Source organism: Meles meles, chromosome 12, assembly GCF_922984935.1.
Source record: "Meles meles chromosome 12, mMelMel3.1 paternal haplotype, whole genome shotgun sequence".
NCBI lineage: Eukaryota > Metazoa > Chordata > Mammalia > Carnivora > Mustelidae > Meles > Meles meles.
The window spans coordinates 15,019,206-15,044,984 of record NC_060077.1 but is presented as its reverse complement, the minus strand read 5'-3'; the positions used below and the strand labels follow the sequence as shown (position 1 = coordinate 15,044,984).

General features: G+C 47.5%; 1 protein-coding gene across 1 annotated transcript in view; it reads right to left on the bottom strand.

Moving 5' to 3' along the window:
* Positions 1–2,400: 2,400 nt before the first annotated feature.
* ATP6V0A2 (ATPase H+ transporting V0 subunit a2) overlaps positions 2,401–25,779 on the bottom strand; it is a 33,993-nt gene continuing 10,614 nt past the window's right edge. The window contains exons 6-20 of the mRNA XM_046024942.1: positions 24,511–24,637; positions 19,674–19,756; positions 17,942–18,035; positions 17,040–17,252; positions 13,468–13,618; positions 13,099–13,235; positions 12,715–12,902; positions 12,516–12,606; positions 10,125–10,243; positions 9,041–9,251; positions 7,946–8,065; positions 6,435–6,554; positions 4,648–4,765; positions 4,026–4,197; positions 2,401–3,454 (exon numbers count right to left, since the gene is read on the bottom strand). Coding sequence (XP_045880898.1) covers positions 3,355–3,454; positions 4,026–4,197; positions 4,648–4,765; positions 6,435–6,554; positions 7,946–8,065; positions 9,041–9,251; positions 10,125–10,243; positions 12,516–12,606; positions 12,715–12,902; positions 13,099–13,235; positions 13,468–13,618; positions 17,040–17,252; positions 17,942–18,035; positions 19,674–19,756; positions 24,511–24,637 — 2,044 coding nt within the window. The 3' untranslated portion in view covers positions 2,401–3,354. The remainder of the gene's footprint in view (positions 3,455–4,025; positions 4,198–4,647; positions 4,766–6,434; positions 6,555–7,945; positions 8,066–9,040; positions 9,252–10,124; positions 10,244–12,515; positions 12,607–12,714; positions 12,903–13,098; positions 13,236–13,467; positions 13,619–17,039; positions 17,253–17,941; positions 18,036–19,673; positions 19,757–24,510; positions 24,638–25,779) is intronic.

Below are 25,779 nucleotides of genomic sequence, written 5' to 3'. Positions count from 1 at the left end.
GAGCTTTAACTCAGTGACTGTGATCCACCCCGCCCCCCAGGCCCCAACAGTTGAGTCTCTCCATGACAAGGCTAACCCTAAGAACTTAGCCTTCCTGTTGGATTTTCCCATCAAGGAACAAGTGGAATGTTCAAACAATTCTAAACCAAAGCTCAGCATCAATGACCTGGCTGTTGGAAAACTATTACTTGGAACTGCCTTAGTTTCATCATCCTGAAATAAGATTTCTTAATACCTTACTGGAGATGTACCAGATGGCATGCAAGCAAATTTGGCTTTAAAATTTTAATGAAGAAATTACTGTTTCTAAATGCAGACTGCAGACCAGTTATAGTTTTGTTTTTGTTTTCCAAAATGAATCAGGCTCTAAAATGTCTGAATATTTAACTCATAAATATCATAAAAGTTACCTAAGCTATATTCTATGGCTTATTAAACTACAACAGGATGAAAGCTGAGAACAGAATGTTTTTATAAAATACCCACCCTGGAACCAAGGACAGAACGGCATTCGGTAAAAGGTGAATCTTTTCAAAGTCCAGTCCGCAATGAATGGAAAGCTCACAGTGATCATCAGAACACGCTTTGGGTTAATTAACTGATCACAATTATGTCACCACGGGGACATTCCTTACCCTTGCAGGATGAAATCAAATTCTGTTTCCTGAAGAAATCCCTTGGATTTTTATGTTAGGACTCCATTAAGACAGAGTGAACACCTGAATGAAAACTGGAAAAGGTGACCGTCATGCCATTTATCATGACATACCCTCTTTGGGAAAACACAGATATTTAACATCCCCAGACAACTGGCCATTTTTCCTCTGGATACTTGCTATTAAGGGAATGAAGTCTTATCTTGAAAACTGCATGTGTAATAGTTCTACCAAACAGCTTAAAAACTAAGTGCAGCAACCACTCTGGTAAACTGACATTGGAACCTATAGCTTTAGGGAGAGAAAAAAAAAAGTGCCCTGGTGCCGAGAAGACACCATCAAACTCTATTTGTAGAGAGTTCTTTCACAGAAGTTATACTACTGTGTTTTTTCATAGAATAAGGTAGCATACATCACTACTACATGGGTTTCGATTTAAGAAATGGCTCTTTCCTCTCCGTTCTATATCCCGATATGAGCTGTTACTTGAGAATTACCAACTGGCCCGTAACAAGTTACGCCGCATGTCCCTTGTTTACGAATCAGTTAATGGTGCCCTGAAACCGGGGGTTTCCCAGGGATGAATTAGTTATCATTTTCTTACCACAGTTCCTTGGAGTAAAGTAATCAAGATGCCAGCTGGTGGGGACAAGTCTGCGACCTGAGCAGCGTTACTGAGATTTTGTGTCCCCCACAAAGAAGTTTTCAACCAACATTACCCCTTGCCAGGGAAACTGAACTCTGAGAGCAGAATCAATTCCCAGAGCCTCATCAGCACCGTTTTAGGTCTAACACTGTAACAGGAAGCACAAAACGCAGCCCCTCCACACCGGCTTTGGGAAACCGCTCACAGAAGCAGCCTGGCGCGTTTACTACACTTAGAAAGGTTGCATGGCAGAGTCACAGGTCAGCATGCTCAGTCCGTGCCTCTCAGCAAACCGGTCTTGACATTCCCTGAGAGGATACGCTTAGACTCCGGGCTCCCTGAAGCTCGGCTTGGGATGAAAACTCCAACCTCTGCCACCAGCCAGGTGAAGCCGTGCGGTGACAAACCGGCCTTGTCATGCGCCTTCCTCAGAATGTTACGGAAGTGAGGACGCTGCAGATTTCTTTTGGAAAATAATTATCTAAGACCAACTACAGTAAAATACGAAAAATGAACATAATTTACAAGAATATAAATCTCCTTGACTTACGGGGTCTCAGCACAAGTTGGAAATATGCTAAGTTGAAAACGCATCTAGCGCACCCAACCTGCAGCCCACCCGGGCGGGGCACGACACGAGCCTCCCACTGGACAAAACCACCCACCACGAAGCCTGTTCTATAAGGAAGTGTAGACTCTCTTGTGTCATTTCTTGACTCCTGTGCTGATAGCGACAGACGGCTCGGCCGTGAGGGTTCAGGGGCGTCTGGGACCCTCGTGATCACAGGGCTGTCAAGGAGCAGCGGCCACGACCCGCATCACAAGAGAGCACAGGACCGCGGATCGTGAGCCCGCGACAAGGTCTAGATTCGAAATTCCAAGAATGCATATGGTTTTCGCACCATCATACATTCAAAATTCACTGAATCGGACGACTGTTAAGTCAGGGATCGTCGGGACAGATTAAAATGTTCAGTAGACTGACCCACATTCATTCAAAACTGAATGTCACGTGAACAGATGAATTTAAACTACAGATGATAAGAATTAATTTTCAATTGATCCGAACAGTGTTTGAAAGTTTAAATTAACTCTAAATTCCTTTATCAGACCTTTATTTAGAATTAGTCTGAAAGTAAAAAATTATAATCATACTGTTCTCAAGGAGAGGTGCAATCTCTTCATGGTAAAATATCTTAATTTATATTTTGTTATAAAAATATACAAAACACTACTTTTTGCTCTTCCCTTCACTCAATATAAACCCCTTTTGGTTCAGTAACATCGTAACAACAGCTAAGCTGGTCTCTAAGTTCAAATCATATCCACATCGTATCTTCTACAGTCACGCTGGGTTTTAAGGCTCAGGATACAGTTTCATCTTTCAAACATACAATTAGCATAATTGGCTTTACATCAGGATAACAGGATTAGATTATTTTTAAAAATATACAAGTGGGATAACCATCTGTTGTACGTTATTTTATCCCATTTTCCCCAATTATTAAAACAAGACAAAATTGTAGAAACAATCCCCTACTTTCAGGTCTAGACAGCATATAGTAAAAAAATGTTTACATACTTTTAATCAGGCAGAACGTGAATCTTTTGATTATCCGTCATTAAATTTTTTAAAAAACTATACTTAACCTCAGCTGTTGGAAAATTTTATCTGACAACGTCAAGCGACAGAATGACTTTTTTTTTTTTAATAGGGTGAAAAGGAATTGAGTATCTAAGACCATTCTCAATGAGCCGTTCAAAACTGCTTCTCTCCCCCAAGCCTGTATTTTTAAAAATAACTTAAACGTAACTTTGGGCCTTGACTTATATTTGCTCATTGTAAAAACTCAAAGAAATTTAGAGATCTGAAGTTGATAAACTTTACAAAATATTTAACAGAGGAAGAGGTATATCTTACAGAATTATTTGGCTCTATCATAAGGCAATCAATGAAGACGGAATTTTTCCTATCATAAATCTGACATAGTGAAATTCTGTAACATGATAATTCTCCATAAATCTGACAGCTTGTTAGGTACGGCAACGCGATCATGCCACATCGTCACTGAATTTCGACGAGAGCAGTCTGAATGAGAAAGGAACAAATTTGGTGCCTGCACCAACGTAGAACTTGTTCTGAAATTCTACCCTAAAAAAAAAAAATTCAGTGTATTAATGAAAGATTGCGAATAACACTTCCAACACCTCTTAAAACAACATGTATAAGTTAAAAAACAAATAAAAACAAAAAACAAAAAAGTGCCTGTGCTGAAGCTACTTCCCTTCTGTATGTGCTCTCTTGGCACAAATGTTTGACTTAAATAAAATACACGCACACACGCAGATGTCGTATTGTGCCCCATGTTGCCTTTCTCCATGTGTAACAGAAACACAAACCCATCACGCCACCTCACGCACTCCACACAGACACGCCCCTCTCTGTACTCTGGTACCTTCACACACGGACAAGTGAACTGACATATGCCACAAACCGCTAAGAAATACATAAGAATTTTTATTTCATTTTACAGTAAGATAAAGGAATCTTTCAGACCCCAAATGAATTAAAAGCATTAAAAGCATTAAACACACAGAGGCATCCAGCAAGCATAAACTTGCTTATAGTGGCCAGATCTGTGTGGGGTTATATATACCTACATGCGAGGAGGGGGGGTTCCTTTTTCTTAAGTAACAGTCTCAAAGCTAAATTTCAAACTCACCAGTGGAGGCGTATGGCGTGAAGAAATGCAGAAAGGCCTTCCATGATCAAAAGGATGAAAATTGTCAAAACTGCAAAGAGAGCGATAACCGGTAGCAGCAGTAGGACTCCGTACGTGGTGTCCACTCGGAGGCCCACACGCACCAGCATGGTCCACAGGACGTCAGACAACTCTGCAGGGAGAGGCAGTTGGCAGAGTTCACTTCTGTTCACACACACTGAGGCACCGCCATCAGCTCAAGGGACCAGGTTGCCTTCTGACAATTCTGACTTGTTACCCACGAAATAATACACACACCCACCCAATCCAGATGGGATCTGCTTCTCATGTCAAAGTGAACCAGCCCCTGAGGCTAACCAGCCCCTGATCATCTCAAACCCTGAGGAAGACGGGGCATGCCAGAAAAATCCGAGGCCTGCCTCCTAGAGAGAGGACTTGACCCAAACTGGGGTCGGGCTGGCTCTGTCCCCACACAACACTAGTTCACACAGCATCTGAAATATGGGACTGGGCCTCCTTGGATACGTGAGATGGCCCACAGCGCCTCCCTGGGGGCTCCCTGGGGCACGGTGGGGTGTCTCAGCACAGAGTTTGGAAACCGCGGGTCTGAGCGAAGACTTACGTGCATGAGCCAAACTGAGAGCCCAGAGCCTCAGGTAGGAGGCGGTGTTGGAGATGCATCCCAGGCAGTACTCAATGGAATGAATCACTTGGGTCATTAATATTTCTCCAAAATTAAACTGGGAGAGATCACACATGTGTTAGGTCCAGTGTACTGCCCGCGTGCTCCCACAAGCCACCCGGTGTTCCACCTCCGCCCCCTCGCTCTCGGTGACAGAAGTGGCATCTGGGATGTTGGGGACAATACCCAGAGCATGAGGAACAGGGAAGCGAAGATCCGAGCTCCATTCACAGCTCTACCGCAGACCACTCTGTGACCTACACAGCGGCTCTCCCGGCCCCAGTTTCCCCTACGGCACCCTCACAGCCCAGTGTGACTCAGGAGCTAGACTCTGGCTAGCTGTGCGTGTCTAAGAGGTAACCGCAAGCCTCACAAAGAGAAACTGTGAAGGGGGCCCCTGACAGCGAAAAGGCTGTGCGACCCTGGGAAGGTCCCCCAACACTCTTCCGGCTCTGCTTCTTGGTCTTTTTCATGATCCTGTGAATCATTAATCGTCCCAAATCAAAACTAAATTACGTAATAATTATAAAATGTTGATTTTATTTTATAATTATAAAAGGAAGCTTCCACGAGCATGGAGTAGCAAAACGGCTCAGCTGTGTGTGGCCAGGACTGTGACTCCCTTCTCTGGGGGGATCTGCTTCTCCCGCCACTGACCCCAAACCCCCAGCCACAGCTCTTGACGGGCTGACCTGTGTCCCCCTCCAAATTCCTGTGTTGCAGCCCTGACCCCCCAGTGTGACTGTGTCTGGTGACAAGGCCTTGAAGGGGGTCATTAAGGTGAAGAGAGATCATAAGGGTGGGTGTCCTTATAAGAAGAGACACATGCCCACAGAGGACAAGGCCCTATGAGGACACACTGAGAAGGCAGCCGTCCACAAGCCAAGGAAGAAAAACCAGCCCCACCAACATCTTGAACCTGGACTTCCAGCAGTCGGTTTCTGTGCTACAGCGGCCCGTGCAGACTACCAGAGCAGCTATTGGTCTGGGGATGGCGAGTGACCCAGGCAGATCGTCACAGTACATCCTGGGGATTCCTCCTAATGTAATAATCAGCCAAGAGCACTTTTCTCTCCAACTGAAAGACTGAAGAAAATCAGTCAGGACTAGCTATGGCCAAGGTTCCAAAATCGTGGGGCCAACTGGCTTTAGAACGGAAAACAAACCTGCAAAGAACCAAGAAGTTCCCAGACTTCTTGGAGTTGGAGACCCAGAAACCAGTAAGCCTGGTGCTCACACGGCTCCTGTCCCGACTCAGTCAGCAGACTGCCCTTAAAGCCGGTGTCAAGCAGGCCTCCTCCTCCTTACAACTAGGAAAAAGTTCTGAGATAAGAATCTTCCGAAAGCAATGCTCGTGAACCTGAAGTCACTTCACATGACAGCACGTAATAGTAACACTATAAATCCCACTGCAAACTGAAGAAGCAAAATGAGAAGAATCCTTCTGACGAACGGATAACCAAAGCACCATCTGGGAAGCTTGTGTGACAGGTGTCTGGAGTTCAGTTTTTCTTTTTTTTTTTTTAAGATGATTATTATCATCGTTCTCATGGTGATTATCTCCATAAAAGCTTAGTTGCTTTTTCTTCTCTCTCTCTTTTTTTAAAGCAAACTCTATGCCAACGTGGGGCTCGAACTCACCACCCTGAGATGGACTGATGAGCCAGCCAGGCACCGGAGAGCTTGGCTTCCGGTGCAGTGTTACCGACAGTAACAGAGAAGATTACCTCTTCGCATGCCATTTCTCGGCATCCATCTTCCATCTGGTTATTTCCTTCTTCTATGTCTTGGCTTCCCAGCAGAGAAACCTCTTCCTCGCTGTCTTTTCTTATAAGCGTGTAACCACTCTGACAACAAAAAAGAAGGCAGAGTCATTGCCTTTGAAATCTTAAGGACGGGACAAATCCAAAACCAGAGCACCTTCCTTTCTCTTAAGGACTCAGTTCTTTGAGAATAAAAAAGTTGTTAAGAGACGCTTAACGACAGAGAACAAACGGAGAACAAACCGAGGGTTGGTGAAAGGAGGTGGGTGGGGGATGGGCTAGATGGGGGATGAGCCTGAAGGGGGGCATTTGTTGTGAGGAGCGCTGGGTGTTATGTGTAAGTGATGAATTACTCAATTCTACTCCTGAAACCAATTGTACCGTATGTGTTAATTAACCAGAACTTACATAAAAACTTGAAATCAAAAAGATTAAATTAAATTAAATTAAAAAGTTGTTTGTAAGGCCACGCGCACTCCCCCCCAATGAAGATGGCTGTTACTAAAAGACCAGTAAGTCTCCATGCGGTGCTCCCTGCTGGCAGGAATGTGAAGCGGCGCACCTGCCATGGAGAGCAGCGATGGGGCCTCGGAAAATGAAAGCTGGACTACATGATCCCACAGTACGTATCCAAAAGCACTGACGGCAAGGGCTGGAACAGAGTCTCATACACCCGTGCTCCCAGCAGCATTAGCCACAAAAGCTAACCAGCAGCAAAAACGCAAGCATTCGCTGACGGACGGACGGACTGACAAACAGAATGCAGTCTCCCCACGCAACGGAATGTGACTGAGCTTTAAAAGGGGAGGGTTTGGGGCACCTGGGTGGCTCAGTGGGTTAAGCCTCTGCCTTCGGCTTAGGTCATGATCTCAGGGTCCTGGGATCAAGCCCCGCATCGGACTCTCTGCTCAGCAGGGAGCCTGCTTCCTCCTCTCTCTCTCTGCCTGCCTCTCTGCCTACTTGTGATCTCTGTCTGTCGAATAAATAAATAAAAATCTTTAATTAAAAAAAAAGGGGGGGGTTGTGGGGCGCCTGGGTGGCTCAGTGGGTTGAGCCTCTGCCTTCAGCTCAGGTCATGATCTCAGGGTCCTGGGATCGAGCCCCGCATCGGACTCTCTGCTCAGCGGGGAGTCTGCTTCCCTTCCTCTCTCTCTGCCTGCTTTTGATCTGTCAAATAAATAAAATCTTTAAAAAAAAAAAAAAAAGAATCAAGATCAAGGCACAGAAGCGCTTTAACGACAGTAACGAAGCTGAAGGACTTGGCTCCAACTCCCCGCGGGCCTGCTGCTCGCTGGGGTGGGGGCGATGCGCTGCAGAAGCTCCCAGAGCATAGGCCACAGCAGGCCAAAGAAAGGAGGCTCTGGCCTGAAGTCAGGACTCTGGGACCCTCCGAAAGGGTCTCCTGGGCTTCTCCTCGTGCACCTGAAAGCGGACTCGGCTCGCTGCCCACGCACAGGCTCCTGACTCGCACTTACCCTGCTCACTCCGAAGCAGCTGCGTCCGTTGTGCAACCACAACAAGAAGAACGGTTTTCCCAGGAAGAGGACGGGGACAGACAGCACCGTGACAGCGAGCAGCAGTCTCTGCACGTGCTCCTGCGGGCACAGAAGGGGAGGAAGCCCATTAGGATGAAAGGACGGTGCGAACCGGGTCCCCGGCCCACCTGGTGAGCGAAGACCAAGGACGGCGTCTCCTCCTTCGCAGTAACAAGGAAAAGAAGGTAAACACAAGCCAAATCCTGTCTGCCAGTGCATGTCTTCTTGACTCCTAGCTCAATTCTAGAACCAAAGAGTAACAATGCCGACAGAGTGGGACAGTATCATTCGGTTCTGACCTGTAAGGAATGAGTAAGAAAATTCTAGACAGAGTCAAACTCCAGCTAATTAATTTTCTGAAAATACCGTAAGAGGTGAATACCAACACAAGCTGCTCATTTTTTTATATTCCTGTTCTGGATTTTTTCATTATCATTCCAAAGAGGACATGAGGAACGTAAGCACGTCGTAAGCGGATTCACTTTTACATGAGAAAAACACTAAAAGAGGATTCAGAACAAAACTAAAAACATTTTCTTTAAAAAGTAGGGATACTGGGGCGCCTGGGTGGCTCAGTGGGTTGGGCCTCTGCCTTCGCTTGGGTCATGATCCTGGGGTCCTGGGATCGAGCCCCGCATCGGGCTCCCTGCTTGGCAGGGAGCCTGCTTCCTCCTCTCTCTCTGCCTACTTATAATCTCTTGTCAAATAAATAAATAAAAATCTTAAAAAAATAAAGTAACTAGAAAAACAGGGGGATTCGCCAGCCCTCAGAAACCCTCCAGAAATACACTTTCTTCCCAGCCCTTCAGACAGTTACGAGTGGCAACGAGTTCACATGACACTGCTCCACCAGAGCCCCCAGCCCAGCGTCCAGGGCAGGGTGGCAGCTCGTGTGATCGCGTCCAGAGAAACGGAAAGTCCCTACGTGCCTGGGAAGCCTATGGAAAGCACCTTCCATCACCCTCTAATCGACACAAAAAGGCTCTCAGGAGGATTTCCTTTAAGTTCCTAAGAGTGGAGAAGAGCATTACCCACCTGCCCTGCGTATAGGCCGTTTGTTTCACTAGCCGGGAATAAGAACATGTTGATAAATTCGATCAGAATGCTCGGGGCAACTCTGGAGGTTTCGGCCGAGTACACCAGCCACTTATAGACGATCATGAAGATGAGGTACCCGAAGATGCAGAGCATGAAGAGAAGCTCTGGGACGGAAACCAAATAAATATTGAACTTCTTCCGGAAATGCCTGGGGAAAAGGAATCGATCAAACCCTGAGCCAGTCTGGACTGAGATAGAGTATAAAGAGTAAACTACTCTTCCATTCCCTGTGACAAGGCCTAGCTCAGTGGAACATCTTTTGTCTTCTGACAACTCGTACAGGATTCAGGTATGTCCATGAAGAAAACAAGTTTAAGCACAGTGAAAATGCTGGTGTTTCACCATCAGACCCAGTTAGAGTCAGAAAATACAGGGGCGCCTGAGTGGCTCAGTGGGTTAAGCCTCTGCCTTCAGCTCAGGTCATGATCTCAAGGTCCTGGGATCGAGCCCCGCATGGGGCTCTCTGCTTAGCGGGGAGCCTGCTTCCCCCCTCTCTCTGCCTGCCTCTCTGCCTACTTGTGATCTCTCTCTCTCTCTCTCTGTCAAATAAATAAATAAAATCTAAAAAAAAAATTTTAATTAATTAAAAATACAACCTCTTCCTCTTTACACACTAGCGCTGGTAAACAGTTTTCTAATTTATAAAATGAAAAAAGAACATAACAAAAATTAGTTCCAGAAATAAATATGAATGTACGTGTTGCATGCCTCCCTCCCTCAAATGTCGGATTCCATGGGGGCAAAGCCTGTATTCTCTGTCTTCAGCACCACTCGATGCGCAGAGCATAGACCAGTGCCCTACGCAGTATAGTGCACCCATGTGCTATACACTCAATAAATAGCTGCTAAATAAACCAATCACTGAACAAACACCTGTACTGTCACCACCGAATCAAAGAAACAACACATCACCGCACCTGCTGCCTTTAAGACCCAGACAGTCTACCCTCAGGAAGCAAAGTTTAAGAAATACCAAGCTTGGCTTATAAATACTGCTTTTAAAAAAAAAATCTATACTTACAAGTGGTTAAATATTCCCAGAATGACTCCAAAAGTCATGTGAATAATTCCTAAAATCACAGACATTTTCATTTTGAAAGAGTTTAGAAAAGTGAGCCGGTTTGTGGCCAAGTTCCAAATCTGAAGACAAAACAAAACAAGACAAGACATCTTTAACTTCCTTCAACTACGTGAGGGCACACAGGGGACATTGGACAAATTTTCCTACCTTAAACCGAAAGGCAGCTAGAGATTTAAAAAGAAAGCAACATTCAGACTTTCTTCTTGACGCCTCTGATCTGAGAACCGCTGATTTTCTTAAACCAGGGCCACAGACTATTACAGACAATTCTATCTTTAACATAAAGTTCAAAGGACGCCAAATGAAACAATACTGTGTTTAGGGATCTATGCCTCAGCAGCGATAGGAAGAGGAAGAGCAAGAGAAAGAGTAACACAGAGTGCAGGGGGTGGGAAGTTCCCTCTGGGGACAGCTGGGGACAGCGGGGCCTGTTCCAGGTCCCCGGGTCCCCTACCCTGGGCAGGGGCCATACAAATATGCATGTTGTAACTTTACATACATGTTTTATACATTCTGTGTATGTGCATTTTCTAATAAAGTTTAACAGAAAACAAGGAAGCGGGGAGCGGGGGACAGAGAGAGAAAAGGAGGGAAGGAGAGAAGAAGGAAGGAAGCAGAAGCGCAGAGCAGCCAAACCACGCTGCTGATAAGGCACAGGGACACCAGCAGGACTCCCCGGGGCTCCCTGTCCCAGCCCCTCCAGAGCCCACCGTGACTGCTTCTCTCACTCTCTGAAAAAATCATTCGGAGAGTCTCTCACTTGGGGGGATTAGGAAAAGGGAAAGAGGACCCTCTTAGGACAGAAAGACTTGTTCTTTTTAAGTGCAAGTAAGACTTTAGAAAGAAGACTTTCGGCTGACTTCAGCTTGACTGTTCTGACCCGTGGGAAGAGCCTGCTGCCAGCAGCCACTGTGAGACCCAGAGGGCAGGTGGGGGCAGGACAGCAGGAAAACTAGCAACAGCGCAACACGGCAACTGCGACATGAAGTCTCTGTCTGACAACTAAGCTAAACGCAACTGGACACAGAATGATCTTTCAGGCAGAAGCGGGGAGAGAAAGGTGTATCTGTATGTTCACAAAGACGCCTGCGAGGAAACACAAGAGACTAACCCCAGCGGCTCCCGCGCTGGAGGTGGGGGGCTGAGGAGATAAGGACAGGGTCGGGGAGACCTTTCAGGAGAGCTGGACCTTGCACATACACAAGGTACACACATGACTCTGTTTTTGGACTGTAACACAGTAATGCTGATTTTTCAAATTAAACCAAAGCAAAAGGAAGCAGTACCATGCCTCAGTCTCCTCTCCCTCAAAACACCCACTTGAACTTTCTTCCTCAGGGCCTTTATTCAGAAACGTTTCTTTCCTTCAAGTAAGGCCAGATGTTATTAGGAATTTGCCTCCAAAACCAAAGGGAATTATTATAAAAGTTTTTTCATGCTTCCAATTAAATGAAGACGGAAGGCAAAAACGTTAAATTATACAAATTATGTGTAGAGATGAGAATGAACAGAACAATTCGGAGGCTTGGACAGCTCAGATGAAGGCAGGCTGGACCTGCGTCGTTCTGTTTTCTCATTCCTGTACACAGTTGCAGCATGTGCTCCCAGACCAAATTTGAGCTGGTCTCTAAGCTTCCCTTTCCAGGGTAAGATTCCTCCAGAAGATGCCCGACAGTCCCAGGAAACAGTGCCTCAGCCTGGAGGAGGCTTGGTAAGAGCCTGATGAAGTCCTGGCAGTTGCAAGGGTGGGGGTGGGCGTGGGGAACTGGCTCACTGAGTGCTGTTAGTGGAGCGGGGCGGGGAGACACAACCTTGCAGGGGACAGCAGTCTTTCCTAGCCCCCTGCAGCTACATCTTCCTTTTCCAACACTTCCCATTTCAAAAACTACTTCCACAAGCATCCTGAGAACTCTGAGCTCCCTTTCAGGCTCTAAAACTCCATACTATTTCTTTCTAGATCAAAGGATAAAAAATAGTAATAATAATCCCCACATACAAAGGAGAAACATAGGGAGCAGCCTGCATTGAATGGCTCCCGAAGGGCTGGCTCTCCCTAGAGTAAAAACAGATCAGGAACCGTGACAGAATGCAGCTCCCCGGTGCACTGACCTGCTTTCCCAAAGGGACAGGTCAGCTTCATCTCTAAACCAAGCTCATTAGGGATGCACATGGGCCACCACCGCCCACACAGAACACCCCCCCCAGGGCATCTTCCCCACCGTGTGCAACGGCATGAGCCCTGCCCAAGAGCCTGAGGGAGCCCCATGACAATGACAACCTGGTGGCACCCCAGAGGAAGCCGCGATCATGAGGAGGAAAAAGGACACTCACAGGATCGATGCCAAGAGGGTAAGGGCCTTGGAACACTCCAGGAACACTCGGGTCCAACTGCAAAACCCTGCTGCGCCTGACGACGGAGTCACTGTGACAGAGAGCGGAGTGAGCACCCACAAGGCCAGGGGACAGAGGAGCCTCGGGGAAACGCTCTTCCCCCGAACACAGCGCTGGGTGACCCGGGACGCGCACTTACTTCCAGAGCACCATCCTCCTGTGCTCCGCCGGGGCGTGGCTGGAGCTGTACATGGCAGACACGTTCCACCCGGAGCCGAACAAGTTGACCGACTTGGAGAAGCAGTCGTTGTAGATGAGGCCCGTGTACACCGAGAACAGCCCCATCAGCAGCAGGATGTAGCGGCCGTTGAAAAACATGCGCATGATCTGCAGACAAACCGGGCGCCGTGAGCAAAGGACGCCCCAGCGCTGCCCACGGGCCCACGCCCCTTCCAGCCCAGTCAGGGACGCTTACTGCCAAACACCCACATTTAAGAAACGTCCCCTGTTAGTTGAAAAAGAGAATGACTATTAATCACTGACCCAAGTGTAACATAACAAGCAGGAGTGTCTATGCTCTTACCTCCTGTGACTGATTTAGTCTGGGATGGTTTTCATTCAACACCAGCAAGAGGGCAAATAAGAACATCACAAAGCCATGTCCAAAGTCTCCAAACATCACAGCGAACAGAAAGGGGAAAGTGATGATGGTGAAGAGAGCTGCAGGGAGAGCAAAGCAAGAGACTCGGTTCGCCAGAGGCAGAAAATTCTAGTTAATGCCAACACCTGACCTTCTCCAAAACTCCCGAAAGAGAACGGACAGGTGGACATGAGTGCTTTACACAAAGCAAGACAACACGACAGGAGCCGTGAGCCCGCTTCTGCAAGCGTCAGCCGCATCCTTGCAGGGAGACGCGGCAGCGATCAGACAAAAACTCCTCAGGCTTCCGACCTGGGTTCACTTCTCTGTAGCTCCCAACTCCGTAGGCGTCCACGATGTTCTGAAACCCCTCGGTGAACTTGTTGGTGCGGATGAGAGTTGGGGGTGTTTCTTTTGTTGGGATCGTGTTCATAAACGAGGGGATCGTAGCACCGCTCTCTCTCTTTCGCATAAAAAGAAAGAAAAAAAAATTACTATCTAAGAGTTCATTCAACAAACAATGGCTCCCTGCCATCCCAGACAGGCAAGGCTCTGCATGGCCCATGGGGACGTGTGAACCACCACTAGGGGCGGGACGGGGGTGGAGGCAGGTCGAGAGCAGCTGAGTGGCCACAGGAGTCAGGGAAGTCTTGGGGGGCAGGACTTGGGGGTTCGATCATACAAAGGGAAGCGTGTAGCCAGGCTGCAAGGGCGGGAAGCAGACAGCAGGGCTGGGAATGACAGGGATATGTACATAAAGTGGTCTCCAACGTAAATCACTAACGTAAAACTGAAATTTAATCTTCTATCTCTTAAAAATGTTCAAGAGGAATCTGGAGACAACTACAATATTAGCTAATAAAACCAAAAAATAGATGAGGATACATCAAAATGTCAACATCAGTACAGCAAAGTCATGTACATAGCTTTTTCCTTCAGTGTTCACAATTCTTCAGAAATGTATTTATAATGGGAGGGAAAACCTTTTTATTTTATTTTTTTAAAGATTTTATTTATTTATTTGACACACAGAGATCACAAGTAGGCAGAGAGGCAGGCAGAGAGAGGAGGAAGCAGGCTCCCCGCCCAGCAGAGAGCCCGATGCAGGGCTCAATCCCAGGACCCTGAGATCAACCAGAGCTGAAGGCAGAGGTTTAACCCACTGAGCCACCCAGGCGTCCTGGGAAAACCTTTTTAAATAAAGTAAAACAGGTTCTCAGAAGAGGAGTCGATTTTCCAGTCAAGTTCTATTTAAGATACTTGCTGGTAAGGGGATTCTGGGAAAATCCCAAATGGCACATAGTTCTGAACCTCCCCGAAACCCTTCAAGAGCAGACAGGGCAACCAGAGAGCAAAACCAAAATCCCACAGACAACACTTCTCACAAAAGCATGTCCCCACAAGCCACCACATGCAAATGGGGACAAACCGCTCAACGCAACAACACCTGCATGGTAAGAGTCTCCAAACCAGAGGAAGCGAGGGAAGCAATGCGGCGTTGGAGAAATATCCCAAGAGAGTCAAAGGCATTCCCTGGAAAGCACAGAAGGCCGACCCTAGAAAAGCAGCTGGAACTGGGAAAGGTTCTGTCTACTTCCAGAGCATATGAGTGTAAGGGGTCCACGGGAAGTGAGGTCTGCGGGGACACAGCAGTCCAGCTCCCCCAAATTCACAGAACAACCGGCAGGGACATCCTCCCGCCACAGGGGCGCCCCACTGATGAGAGACCCGGGAATGAAACTGAAACTGAGCAGGACAGGAACAAAAGAGATAAGGAAAGAGAAGGTGTAGGTAAAAGAGGGAGAGAGGAAGCCTCAGGTCCAGGGGCTTACAGATTTTTGATCCCTGCTCAGAAGTAGTAAAGAAAATTCTGTGAAGTTAGGAAATTGATCCTGAACCTGCCCTCTTTTAAAAGTCCCTTAAGTACCTTGAACATGTTCCATAAAACCAAGATAAAAACAGATGATGCATTTACATTTATGTAATGTATGGTTCCCTTTGGTATCTTAAAATATTTTCATATGTATAAATATATATTATGTCTAATACAGAATTTCCTTGAGTATTTAAACATGCTTTCAGAAAACTCATTACATTTTAAAGTGATCAAAAGAAGGATGGAGGTCAAAACTTACATAAAGTTATAGTAAAAAAGACTGAGCAGAACAATATCCTCTGGACAAGGAAACTACACCAGAAGGACATGTCCACAAAACAGACAAAAATTTACCTTATTCATTTCAAAATGAGCAAAAAAAATTACAAAAATAATGCATGATATGAAAAAGCACTAGGAAGCAGAGTTAGGTATCAGAAATACCTATTAGATAGGTATTTATTTATTAGATAAATACCATTATAAATGAGGTTAACAGAACTCAGAAAGGGATCAGAAATAAAAGAAAAAATATTCACCAACGAGACAACACCAGATGGAACTCCCAAGGTGAAGAAACCTTCCTGGTTAATAAAGCCATAAGAGAAACAGGCAAAGGAATGGAAATTTTTAAAAAATCAAAAAGAAGTAAAGATAGATAAAAAGGACTCAAGAGGGGGAAAAAAAAGAAGACTCAAGAAAAAGTGACAAACACTGAAGAAAAGCAAAGAAGGTTCACCTGAAACCTGACAGTGGGTCCTGAAGAAGGAAACCAGAGCAAGAGAACAGAACCAATACCAAAAAGCATAATTCAGGAGAACTCTTCTGAAACTTGCTTTAAAACTATGTATTAAAAGAATCACTGACCTCTAAACTAATAATACATTATATGTTAATTAACTCAATTTAAATTAAAATTTTTTAATCAAAAAATAAAACTATAGGGGCATCTGGGTGGCTTAATTGTTAAGCATCTGCCTTTGGCTCAGATCATAATCCCGGGGTCCTGGGATCGAACCCTGCACCCAGCTCCCTGCTCTGCGGGAAGCCTGCTTCTCCCTGTCCCACTGCCCCTGCTTGGGTTCCTTCTCTTGTTGTCTCTGTCAAATAAATAAAAATCTTAAAAAAAAAAAAAAAAAAGAGGAATATTCAGGTGGCTCCTGAACAGAAAAGATTTTCAACTTCACTCAGAATAAGAGCAGGGCAGCAGCTGGTATTATCAAACCAACATGGCCAGGCGATATCTGGGACTTTCTCCTGCAGACGGGTCAGGTGTCAGTCACTGCAGTGGCATTTGCGACACCACAGACCACCTGAACAAGCAGGGGACCCGTGCAACTAGCCATAGTACATCCGCACAGTGGAATATTACATAGTTATGGAAAGTAGGAAAGTCTGATTAAGCGAAAAGAACAGTATGAATGAATAGCACACACCCCTTCATGAAGAAAACTATCATTGGGGCGCCTGGGTGGCTCAATGCGTTAAGCCTCTGCCTTTGGCTCAGGTCATCATCTCAGGGTCCTGGGATCGAGCCCCATATCAGGCTCTCTGCTCAGCGGGGAGCCTGCTCCGCCCCCCCACCGCCCTGCCTGCCTCTCTGCCTACTTATGATCTCTGTCAAATAAATAAATAAAATCTTTAAAAAAAAAAAAAAGAAAAGAAAGAAAACTATCCATTCATACCTGCTTACCTATGACTACGAAACTTGAAAACATAACACAGAGCAACAGTTATCTTTGAGGCAACAGGGGTAGAAGGAGGCCACTCCGCTGTATCCTTTACTTTATATATATCTTACTTTCAACCACAAGACCCTATTCCGTACTTCAAGCGCAAACGACGCACAGCCCAGCTCTGGCTCTCCAGACACCAGCTCGCTCGGCGGCCTCTCACCGCTCAGGACTGTCCCGCTTCCCCTCTGTGGGGCAGTCGGCTCCCCCACACCCCGAGAGCAGCCCCGTCCCAGCGTCTGGTCCCGGCAGGGACGGGCCCCGGGCCACCTTACCGAGCCGTCCTCGAGTGCCCGGCGCAGGTCGTGCAGGTCGGCCTCGGGACACCAGACCTCAGCGATGAGGCACTTGTTGGTCACGTCGAAGCTGCACATGTTCAGCATGTGGTAAATGGCCTTCATCTTCTTCACCTGGATGACGTGGCTGTAGACGGACTCGGCGGCTTTACACAGCACTTGCCTTAAATAATCCTCGGTTTTGTGAAGCACCTGGGTGGGAACAAACACGGGCTTCCAGCACTGGGGACACTTGTCGGTCTCCATCCGTCGGGCACCTGCCTCTCCTGGGGGCAGGCAGGGGGCAGCTCGTTCCTTCTCGTCCTGACCTGCAGCACCACCGGGAAGAGGGCAGAAACCTAAGCCCAGGAGACCTGAGGCTCCCTCTGAGGAGCTGCCCTCCAGAACACCACCCCAAGGGGACAGGAAACGCTTAGATGTCACCATCTGGGTGGCAGCGCCGTGGCCGGGCTGGGCCCACAGAGCTCCCCACTCTTGCCACTCGCAGCCTCAGCTCAGAAACCTGTCAACCCTGACAGCTCCCACCTCCACCCCACATGTGGTCTGAAACCCCTTTTGCTGGAGTGGGTTGGAGTCTACTTCTTGCCCCCGAGAGCTCTCACCAATATTAGCAGAAACATCAGTTAACGTGGTGAAAGCAAAATAACAGGCACCACCTTAAACACACTGATGACCAGAGAGTCTTCTCCAAAGTCCCTTCGACACCACCTAGGTCGCTAACAGGCCGCTAAAATAAAACTTGCATGAAGAGGAGGGAGGTAAGTGACGGCCCAATCTCCCTGAAACACTTTGATTTGTCCACACCAAAATTTTCCATATCAAAAAAGAAAGCAAACAGATTTATAAATGTTTTACACGCCTCAGAGAAGGAGTTCACTTACAGTGTAAAGATCCTGAATCCGGGTGTTCAGTCCCTCCTGAATCTCCTTCCGCTCCTCAGCGGTGTTCGGGTAGGGGTAAACGTGGCAGTGGTAGCTAGAAGACAGAATTTAATAGTCACGCATCCGTCAGGACCAGGAGAGCCTACACCAAATACCAGAACTAAATTCAGTGTTCCACGCGGGCACATCTCCCTCCAAATGGGATAAAAGCAGCCCCTTGGGAGGAAAAGGCGCAGACACGCACCAGCCCACAGTGCACAGACCCGCACAGACACTCAACAAATGTGCACAGGACTGAACAAATCGAGCAAACTCTCTCGATTCCATGTTCCACTCCTGCCCTCGATCATCCCTGGAGCTCGCTCCCAATTCCTACTTTCTGAAATTCACCACCATCCTTGCACTGGGAATCATTAAACAAGTTTGAAACACAAAAGCAAAGAACACACAACTGGGGGGAGCCTGGGTGGCTCAGTGGGTTAAAGCCTCTGCCTTCAGCTCAGGTCATGGTCTCAGGGTCCTGGGATCGAGCCCCACATCGGGCTCTCTGCTCAGCAGGGAGCCTGCTTCCCCCTCTGTCTCTGCCTGTCTCTCTGCCTACTTGTGATCTCTGTCTGTCACGTAAATAAAATCTTTAAAAAAAAAACAAAAACACACAACTGGTGATTACCTTAAAAGAAAGAGAAAATAAAGGGTGTGGGAGGGAAAAAAGAAGCTCTGGTTTCCTAGCAACTGCCTTTGACACGTGGTGCAGTAAACCTCTCCCTCATCTCCCGGGGCCCATCTCCTGGTGGCCACACGGCACCCCAACACATGGGGAGCAGAGGCCGTCCCTCCCCGCCTGCAATCTCCCAGCCACCTTGAGATTTTTACACCACATGACTTTTAAAATTACTTAACTCTAGCCTTATCCCAAGCAACAATATCTATGAAATCATGGGTTTGCATGCTGGTTATAGTTTTCCTACTGTATATTAAAATAAATATATATTTATAAGAATAACACCAGATTCATCCATATAATAACTGAAATGCCTTTCCGGGCCACCTGTAACTAAGAATCAGCCTCTGGGAAACACTTTGCAAAGGAAATACCTGAGCCCATCCTCACTCCCACAAGAAACAAGACCATCTAAAAACAAAGGGCATTCTTTGACATTTTTGTTTGGCTTTTGCTTATTTTTCCACGGCTGACGAGAATATACGTCACAGTGAGATTCTCGCTGAGGCACTCCTCGCCTGTGTGCCTCAGTCCTGAAGCCCAGTGAGGGAGGGAGCCTGGCCGTGGGGGCGTGCCAAGCTCACCCAGCGAGTGGGTGGCAAAGCGAGGCTCTGGATCCAGGCCTCCTCCCCCGTGGCGTACAGAGAAACCTGCCGAATGTTCGGCCTAAAATGAACCAGATGCTCTCTGATGTCAGACAAGCCTCTGTGGAGCTCAGCGCAACAGGGAGGCACAAAATATTCAAATTTGGTTCCTTCTCCAATTATTCTTAAGCCCTGATGCCCAGGGAGGAAATAAAACCTGAGAATGTTATCAAAAACGGTCTCTACTTCACATACAACGCTGGCAAGAGAGAGGGCTAATTAAACAGTAAACACATGCTTCCACGTGAAGACACAGAACTAAGCACAGCAATCTCTGCCCCCACTGCATTCCTCTCAAACACAGAGGGAGAACCAGAAGCCACTGTACATGAGCACAGAGATGAAATGAAATATTTCTTGTTCTTACCAATCACATATCTTCTTAACTTTGTGGCCAATCTGCTCTCCCCAAAAGGATATTAAAAACACATACCATTTGATAACTTCTCCCTAGAAGAATAAATCAGGGTCACTGTTACTCCTGTGACCAGAACTCTGAGGACTCTGGCAGTTCAAATTCTGTCACAAGTCAGCCCACCTTCATACCCTCAACAGGTGCAGACGCCCCTGGGCCCCCAGGCTCCGTAACCGCACCTCGCCCATCCCAGCCGCGTGTTCTTCCCCCTGACATCAGCCCTGGCAGTGGCGTGGGGTCATTTACAGACACGCAGAGCGGCCCAAAGTCCGAGTCCCCAGATGTGCCTAGTCCAGCTGAGATCACACAGGGCAGTTCTCTGCCTTCTGGTTCCATCTCATACGGTAAAGAAGGAGCCTTGTCACAGTTTAGTCATGTTTTTCACACTTCTGGGCTCTTTGTCGGTGGTTTCACTATTTAAAATGGTCCTCGGGCATAATGCTGAAGTGCTAGCTAGTGTTCCTGGGCCCAAGAAGGCAGAGATGCGCCTTACACACAAAATGCCATGTGTCAGATAAGCTTCCCACAGGCGTGAGTCACAGCGCTATTGGCAAGAGTTCCGTGTTAATGAATGCACAATACATGTTAAATAGAAACACACATAAAACAAGGTTAGTATTGATCAGTGGACAAAAATGTGAGCAGAGGCTCGCAGAAACTAACCCTGTGTTTCCCTAGGACAGTGGCTCAGTATCATTAATTCATGTGTCCATGGAGACCCTACGGAACTACCATAAACACTGAGAAATATTCTATAAATAAAACTGAGTAAGTTTCTGGCCTATTTGCCAGGCCCTGTTCTAGGTGCTAGGAATACGGAACTGAACAAAAGAGACAAAAATCCCTGACCTGGGAGGGGTGGGGATGTATCCAAGTTCCCAGCGAGAGACACAAAGAAAACACACAGTCCCCCACATGGGGAGAAGTGGTTAAGTGCTCCAAAGGAAACAGAGCTGGAGGAGGTGAAGGGGGGCAGAGGGCTGGGGGCTGTGACTTTAAATAGGGTGACCAGAGAAGGCCTCTCTGAGAAGGGGACATTGTAGTTTAAAGGGGTAAAGGAGGGGAGGGAGCCATGTGGCCACTGCGGGAAGGGCCTTCTGAGCCACAGAGAGCAGGTTCAGGGACAGCAAGGAGGCCACACTGATGGGGGGTGGACAGGGCTGATGTGTGATGAGGCCACAAGAGGGGATGCTATAAGGCTCTGGGTGTTTTGCCAAGTGAGACAGGAAGCCCGTGGCCGGTTTTAAGAGGGGAAGTGAAGTGAAGGCTTACAGGAATCGTTCTCGATGCTGGGAGGAGAGAGCACGGTAGGGCAGCAGCCGGGGCAGGAACTGAGGACAGAGGCTGCTGTAGAAGGGAAGAACTTGAGGTGTGGCCGCTCATGTCCTGGATCAGGGCAGGGGCAGGGGGTGGGACCAGGAGACCAGAGTCTCTTCCTAGTTAGAACACATGTCCAGTCACCCTGCTACAGGATTAACACGAGGTCTGAGGGAAAAGAGAAGAATCAGGAGGACCCCCAGGGTGCGTCAGAAGGACAGAGCTGCCACTTACTGAGCTGGGCAAGCCTGGCAGGGCAGGTTTGCTAAGAAAGATCCAGGGTCCAGCTTTAGGCATCAGGTGGAAATGTCTTCCAAGGATTTAAAAGAAGACCTAGAGTAGCCAGTTAAATACAAAAGTCTGCTTTTGCGGGGAGAGATCCAAGCTAAGCAGTTGGGAGGCAGTATTTAAAGCTATGAAACTGGGGTGCCTGGGTGGCTCAGTGGGTTAAAGCCTCTGCCTTCGGCTCAGGTCATGGTCCCAGGGTCCTGGGATCGAGCCCCGCATTGGGCTCTCTGCTCGGCAGGGAGCCTGCTTCCCTTCCTCTCTCTCTGCCTGCCTCTCTGCCTGCTTGTGATCTCTGTCTGTCAAATAAATAAATAAAATCTTTAAAAAAAATAAATTAAAAAAAATAAAGCTGTGAAATTATATAGGATCCCTGAGGGCACACAGAGGAAAGAAGCAGTCCAAGAATCCAGCCCCAGACCACAAAAGATGCGGAACAGGTCGGGGAGCCTCAAGGAAGCACAGGCAGGGTGGTCCCCACAACAAGGACAAAGGGCAGTGGGGGCAGAGGAGATGTCCTAGGTGGCTGGGAGATTGGTTACATTGAATAAGTGAGGACACTAACCGCACAATTCATGAAACGTACTGAGGATAACGGGAGCCAGACTTCTCACTGGAAGGAAAGAGACTGAAAACGCAGGGGAAAAGGTTCCATCTAGAAAGAACCGATCAGGATTTTGAGTTATAGTTTGAACACATGGTTTCATAATCTCGAAGCACAGGGAGCCACAGAAGCGCGTACGGCTGTGTGCGTGTGCGCATGCGCGTGTGTGTACACATATGCCCCGACTGCTCAGAGGGCCCAGGGGCAGCGACACTCTGGGACCCGACGAGCACCCAGACCTTTGAGAACACCGTCCTCTGCTAAAAGGCACCAGCGGTCCTTGGAGAAATGGCCGATTTCAGGCTGAGGCAGGGAAAGCACAGGACAAAGCTGGGGCATCTCACGTGCCACAAAGGAAGGGAATGCTCAGTGGATGCTGCCAAAGGCCAAAGGACACAGGACCATGAGGGAAGGGACCCCCAGCAGCCAAATCATCAGGGATAATTTGAGTGTCCAATAAATAAGGACCACAACAGATTACGAGTCATCGAATACAATGGAAATGCACGAGTCCACAGATGCAAGAGGGGGGAAGTTGGCCTTCTGTGGGATCACTAGTAAGCACAGCAAGAATGAGGACCGCATGGCAACCATGACCGAGGGGACCGGTTCACGAGAGTCGTCCACGGATGCTAGTGTGGTACGCAGGCTGGTGAGGAAAGGGACATCGGCACAACTTGGAAATTACTAAACCACCACAAAGGGCAACGTGGTGACGAGACGGTGGAGAAACCCGGCAGACACCAATGTGACCAGGTAGACATCATGTGTCATATGGTGGGTGCTGAGGTGGCCAGAGAGACACTTCCAAGGTGTTCCCGCCAAGAACGTGGCCCGAGTCTAGCTGTGAAGAAATCTCAGGGGGCCCAGAGGGAGGGGTTGGCCCACAGGATAGGATGCATGTTCCTGATGCCACTGCAGGCCCAGGGAGGGAGCTGGACCAGGAAGGAAGGAGAACCGCTGGGAGGAATAGCATGTTTGATTGGACAGAAGTGCTGCACCCGCACTGGTTTCTCTCATGGGGGGCAGAGGGGGCCTTGGTGGTTGTGTAAGAGCATCCTTGCCTGGGGGCACACACACAGGAGTAACTCTGGGGTGATGGAGCCATGTCTGCGGCCTCCCCTCCCCAGGCGTGCGAAGAACCTAGTGAAAATGGGGACAGAGTCGCCGAGAGAGCCCGTGGCTGATGGAGCAAATGTGGGAACGTGGGAACAATTGGGAAATCCGGGTGAAGGGATATAAGTCTCTGATCTCTCCTGGCAAGTTTTCTAGAAACTGAAATTATTCCAAAATAAGCTACAGAAGAAACTAAACTGGTGGGAAGAAAGAAACAGCATTTAGAGCAAACCTGAGTTTGAAGATGCCCCAATTTTAAAACTACTACTGGGTCAAGGAGCGTAACCACCTCGGGTTGTAAGGTGGGACAGGGACAGCACACAACACAGAATACAGGTCATCGAGCCAAGGGAAATCACCGGAGTCTAGCTCCGACACAGAATGGTCAGCACCTAGAAACAAGACCGACAAGGGGGAAATGGCTAGAAATACGCTCTGGTGTCTGCAATGACCAAGGGATGAGATGGTCAACCCAAAAGGCCCTAAACCTGACACAATAACCAGATCCTCGACCCCGAGCGCCAGCTGTCAAATCAAACACCCCATTCTCCTGCAGAACAAGCACTAGAAGAACGCACACTGAAAGCCAGCACGGGCTCTCCCTAAGCGGGATCATGGGGATTGATTTTCTCGGTCATCTTTCTGATATTGTTCCCAATTTTCTGCCACAAGCACGTATTTCCTTTGTAACCACAGGGGAGTTGTATTTTCAGGATAATACATCTCTCCAACCCATTTCTTTGTATGTCTCCCCACCTCTAACCCCACCGCTCACACTTTAGGAAGGAAGGGAGGGAGGGGAGGGGGGAGGATGGAAGGAAATTGAAGAGAAATGACGTAGTAACATATTACAGTTTCAAAGCGTGTCCCCCGAAACATGTATTAATTACAAAGGAAAGAGATACTTCATACTAGAGAAGCCTAAACATCACCACCTTGACCAAGCGATCAAAGCAAACGTTACCAGCAACGGGTCAAGCTGAATCACGAGCTCAGCAGGGCACAGTGAGGAGGACATAGCATCACTTCCGCCAAATGCCCCGGATCTAATCATGAGGAAAGATCAGACAAACCCAAATGCAGGGACATTCTACCTAAGAATTTTCAAATATCAAGGTCCTGGAAGTCCAGGAAAGACTGAGAAATTGTCCCAGAATGAAGGAGAACAAAGAGATGGGACAATTAGATCCAAACTGTGATTCTGCACTAGACCTTCACTACAAAAGGTGGTACCGGTCGACTGGTGAAACCTGGATGGGGTCCGAGGCCCGGAGGGTAGTGACATGTTTCCCTTCATTCCTGGGAGGCATTTCAAGAAAGAGCCCTTGACTTTAAGAGCCACACCCAAATGCCCTGGGGGATGCTAAGGCCTCAGGTGAACAACTCACTCTCAAGGGGCTCCCCGCACACTGTGTGTCCAACATCACTGTCTGTTATCGTTAAAAGGTGATCGTGAGGTTGACTCACCGTTTCAGGGTCCTCGAGGGGCTCATCCAGCTCTGCATAGGTCACAATGGTGTACCCTTTGCAGACCCTCCATAGCATTTTCTCAAATGCTTCCACTTTTCCTTGGTTAATTAGGCCAGATACAAATCTATGAGGCAATAGAGACAAGTTGCAGTCAGTTGAAAGCAAGGAATTCGCCGATTGTATCAAAAGGAGAAATGAATCATTTCGGGCAAAATGGTGAAGATATCCTAAAAGCCCTCCAAATGCAAAATATCTAAAATGCTGGATAAAAAATTGGAGGCGCAGAGGGGGGTGCATCTGGGTGGCTCTGTTAGTTGACCATCCAAGTTATAATTTTGGCTCAGGTAGTGATCACAGAGTTGTAGGATCGAGCCACGGGTCAGGCTCCGCACTCAGTGGGGAGTCTGCTTGAAGGTTCTCTCGCTCTGCCCCTCCCCCTCCTCACACAAACACATGCTCTCCCACTCTCTCTATGAGATAAAAAAATCTTTTACAAAAAATTATTTTTGGAACATAACTTCATTTTGAAGTTACGTTTGAAACATAAACTTCAAGAGCATAGCTGCACCTATAATTAAGAGAAATTCTTAGGATCCAAAAATAAACCAGGATCTCAGCTACCTTGATGTATTCCACTGACCCAGTATCTTAAAACCTTCAGTTTCAAGGTCAGCACAGGAGACAGGAGACAGGTACTAGGTCTACATAAGCTGAGAAAATGAATCTGAATCTCTCCTAATGCCCACTAAGGTTGGGACTCTCACCCCCTCACCCCCAAAGAGCTATGTCCTTAGTGAATGGGTGGACTAGGAAAAAAAAAACTTCATCTTACAAAGGAGCCCTCAAATAAACTTATTTATCTTAGTTCTGGTTCTAGATAGAAGAGGGAAAGTCTTCCTTGAGAATTTATTTATTTTTTGAAGATGTTTTTTATTTATTTGAGAGACAGAGAGGGAGAGAGCACTAGTGGGATGAGGGGCAGAGGGAGGGGGAGAAGCAGGCTCCCCACCGAGCAGAGCCCAACTCGGGCCTCAATCCCAGGACCCTGAGATCATGACCTGAGTCAAAGGCAGACGCTTCACCAACTGAGCCACCCAGGCACCCTGCCTTGAGAATTTATAACCACGGGTTAGAATGCACTCAGTTTCATAGCTGAAATTCACATTATTGCATAGCAAGAAAAGGAAAAACAAAAAAATCCAAGCTGAGAAATTAATGTAAAATGATTCCAGGCTGGTGGAATGCTCCCCATTATCTGACAAATGT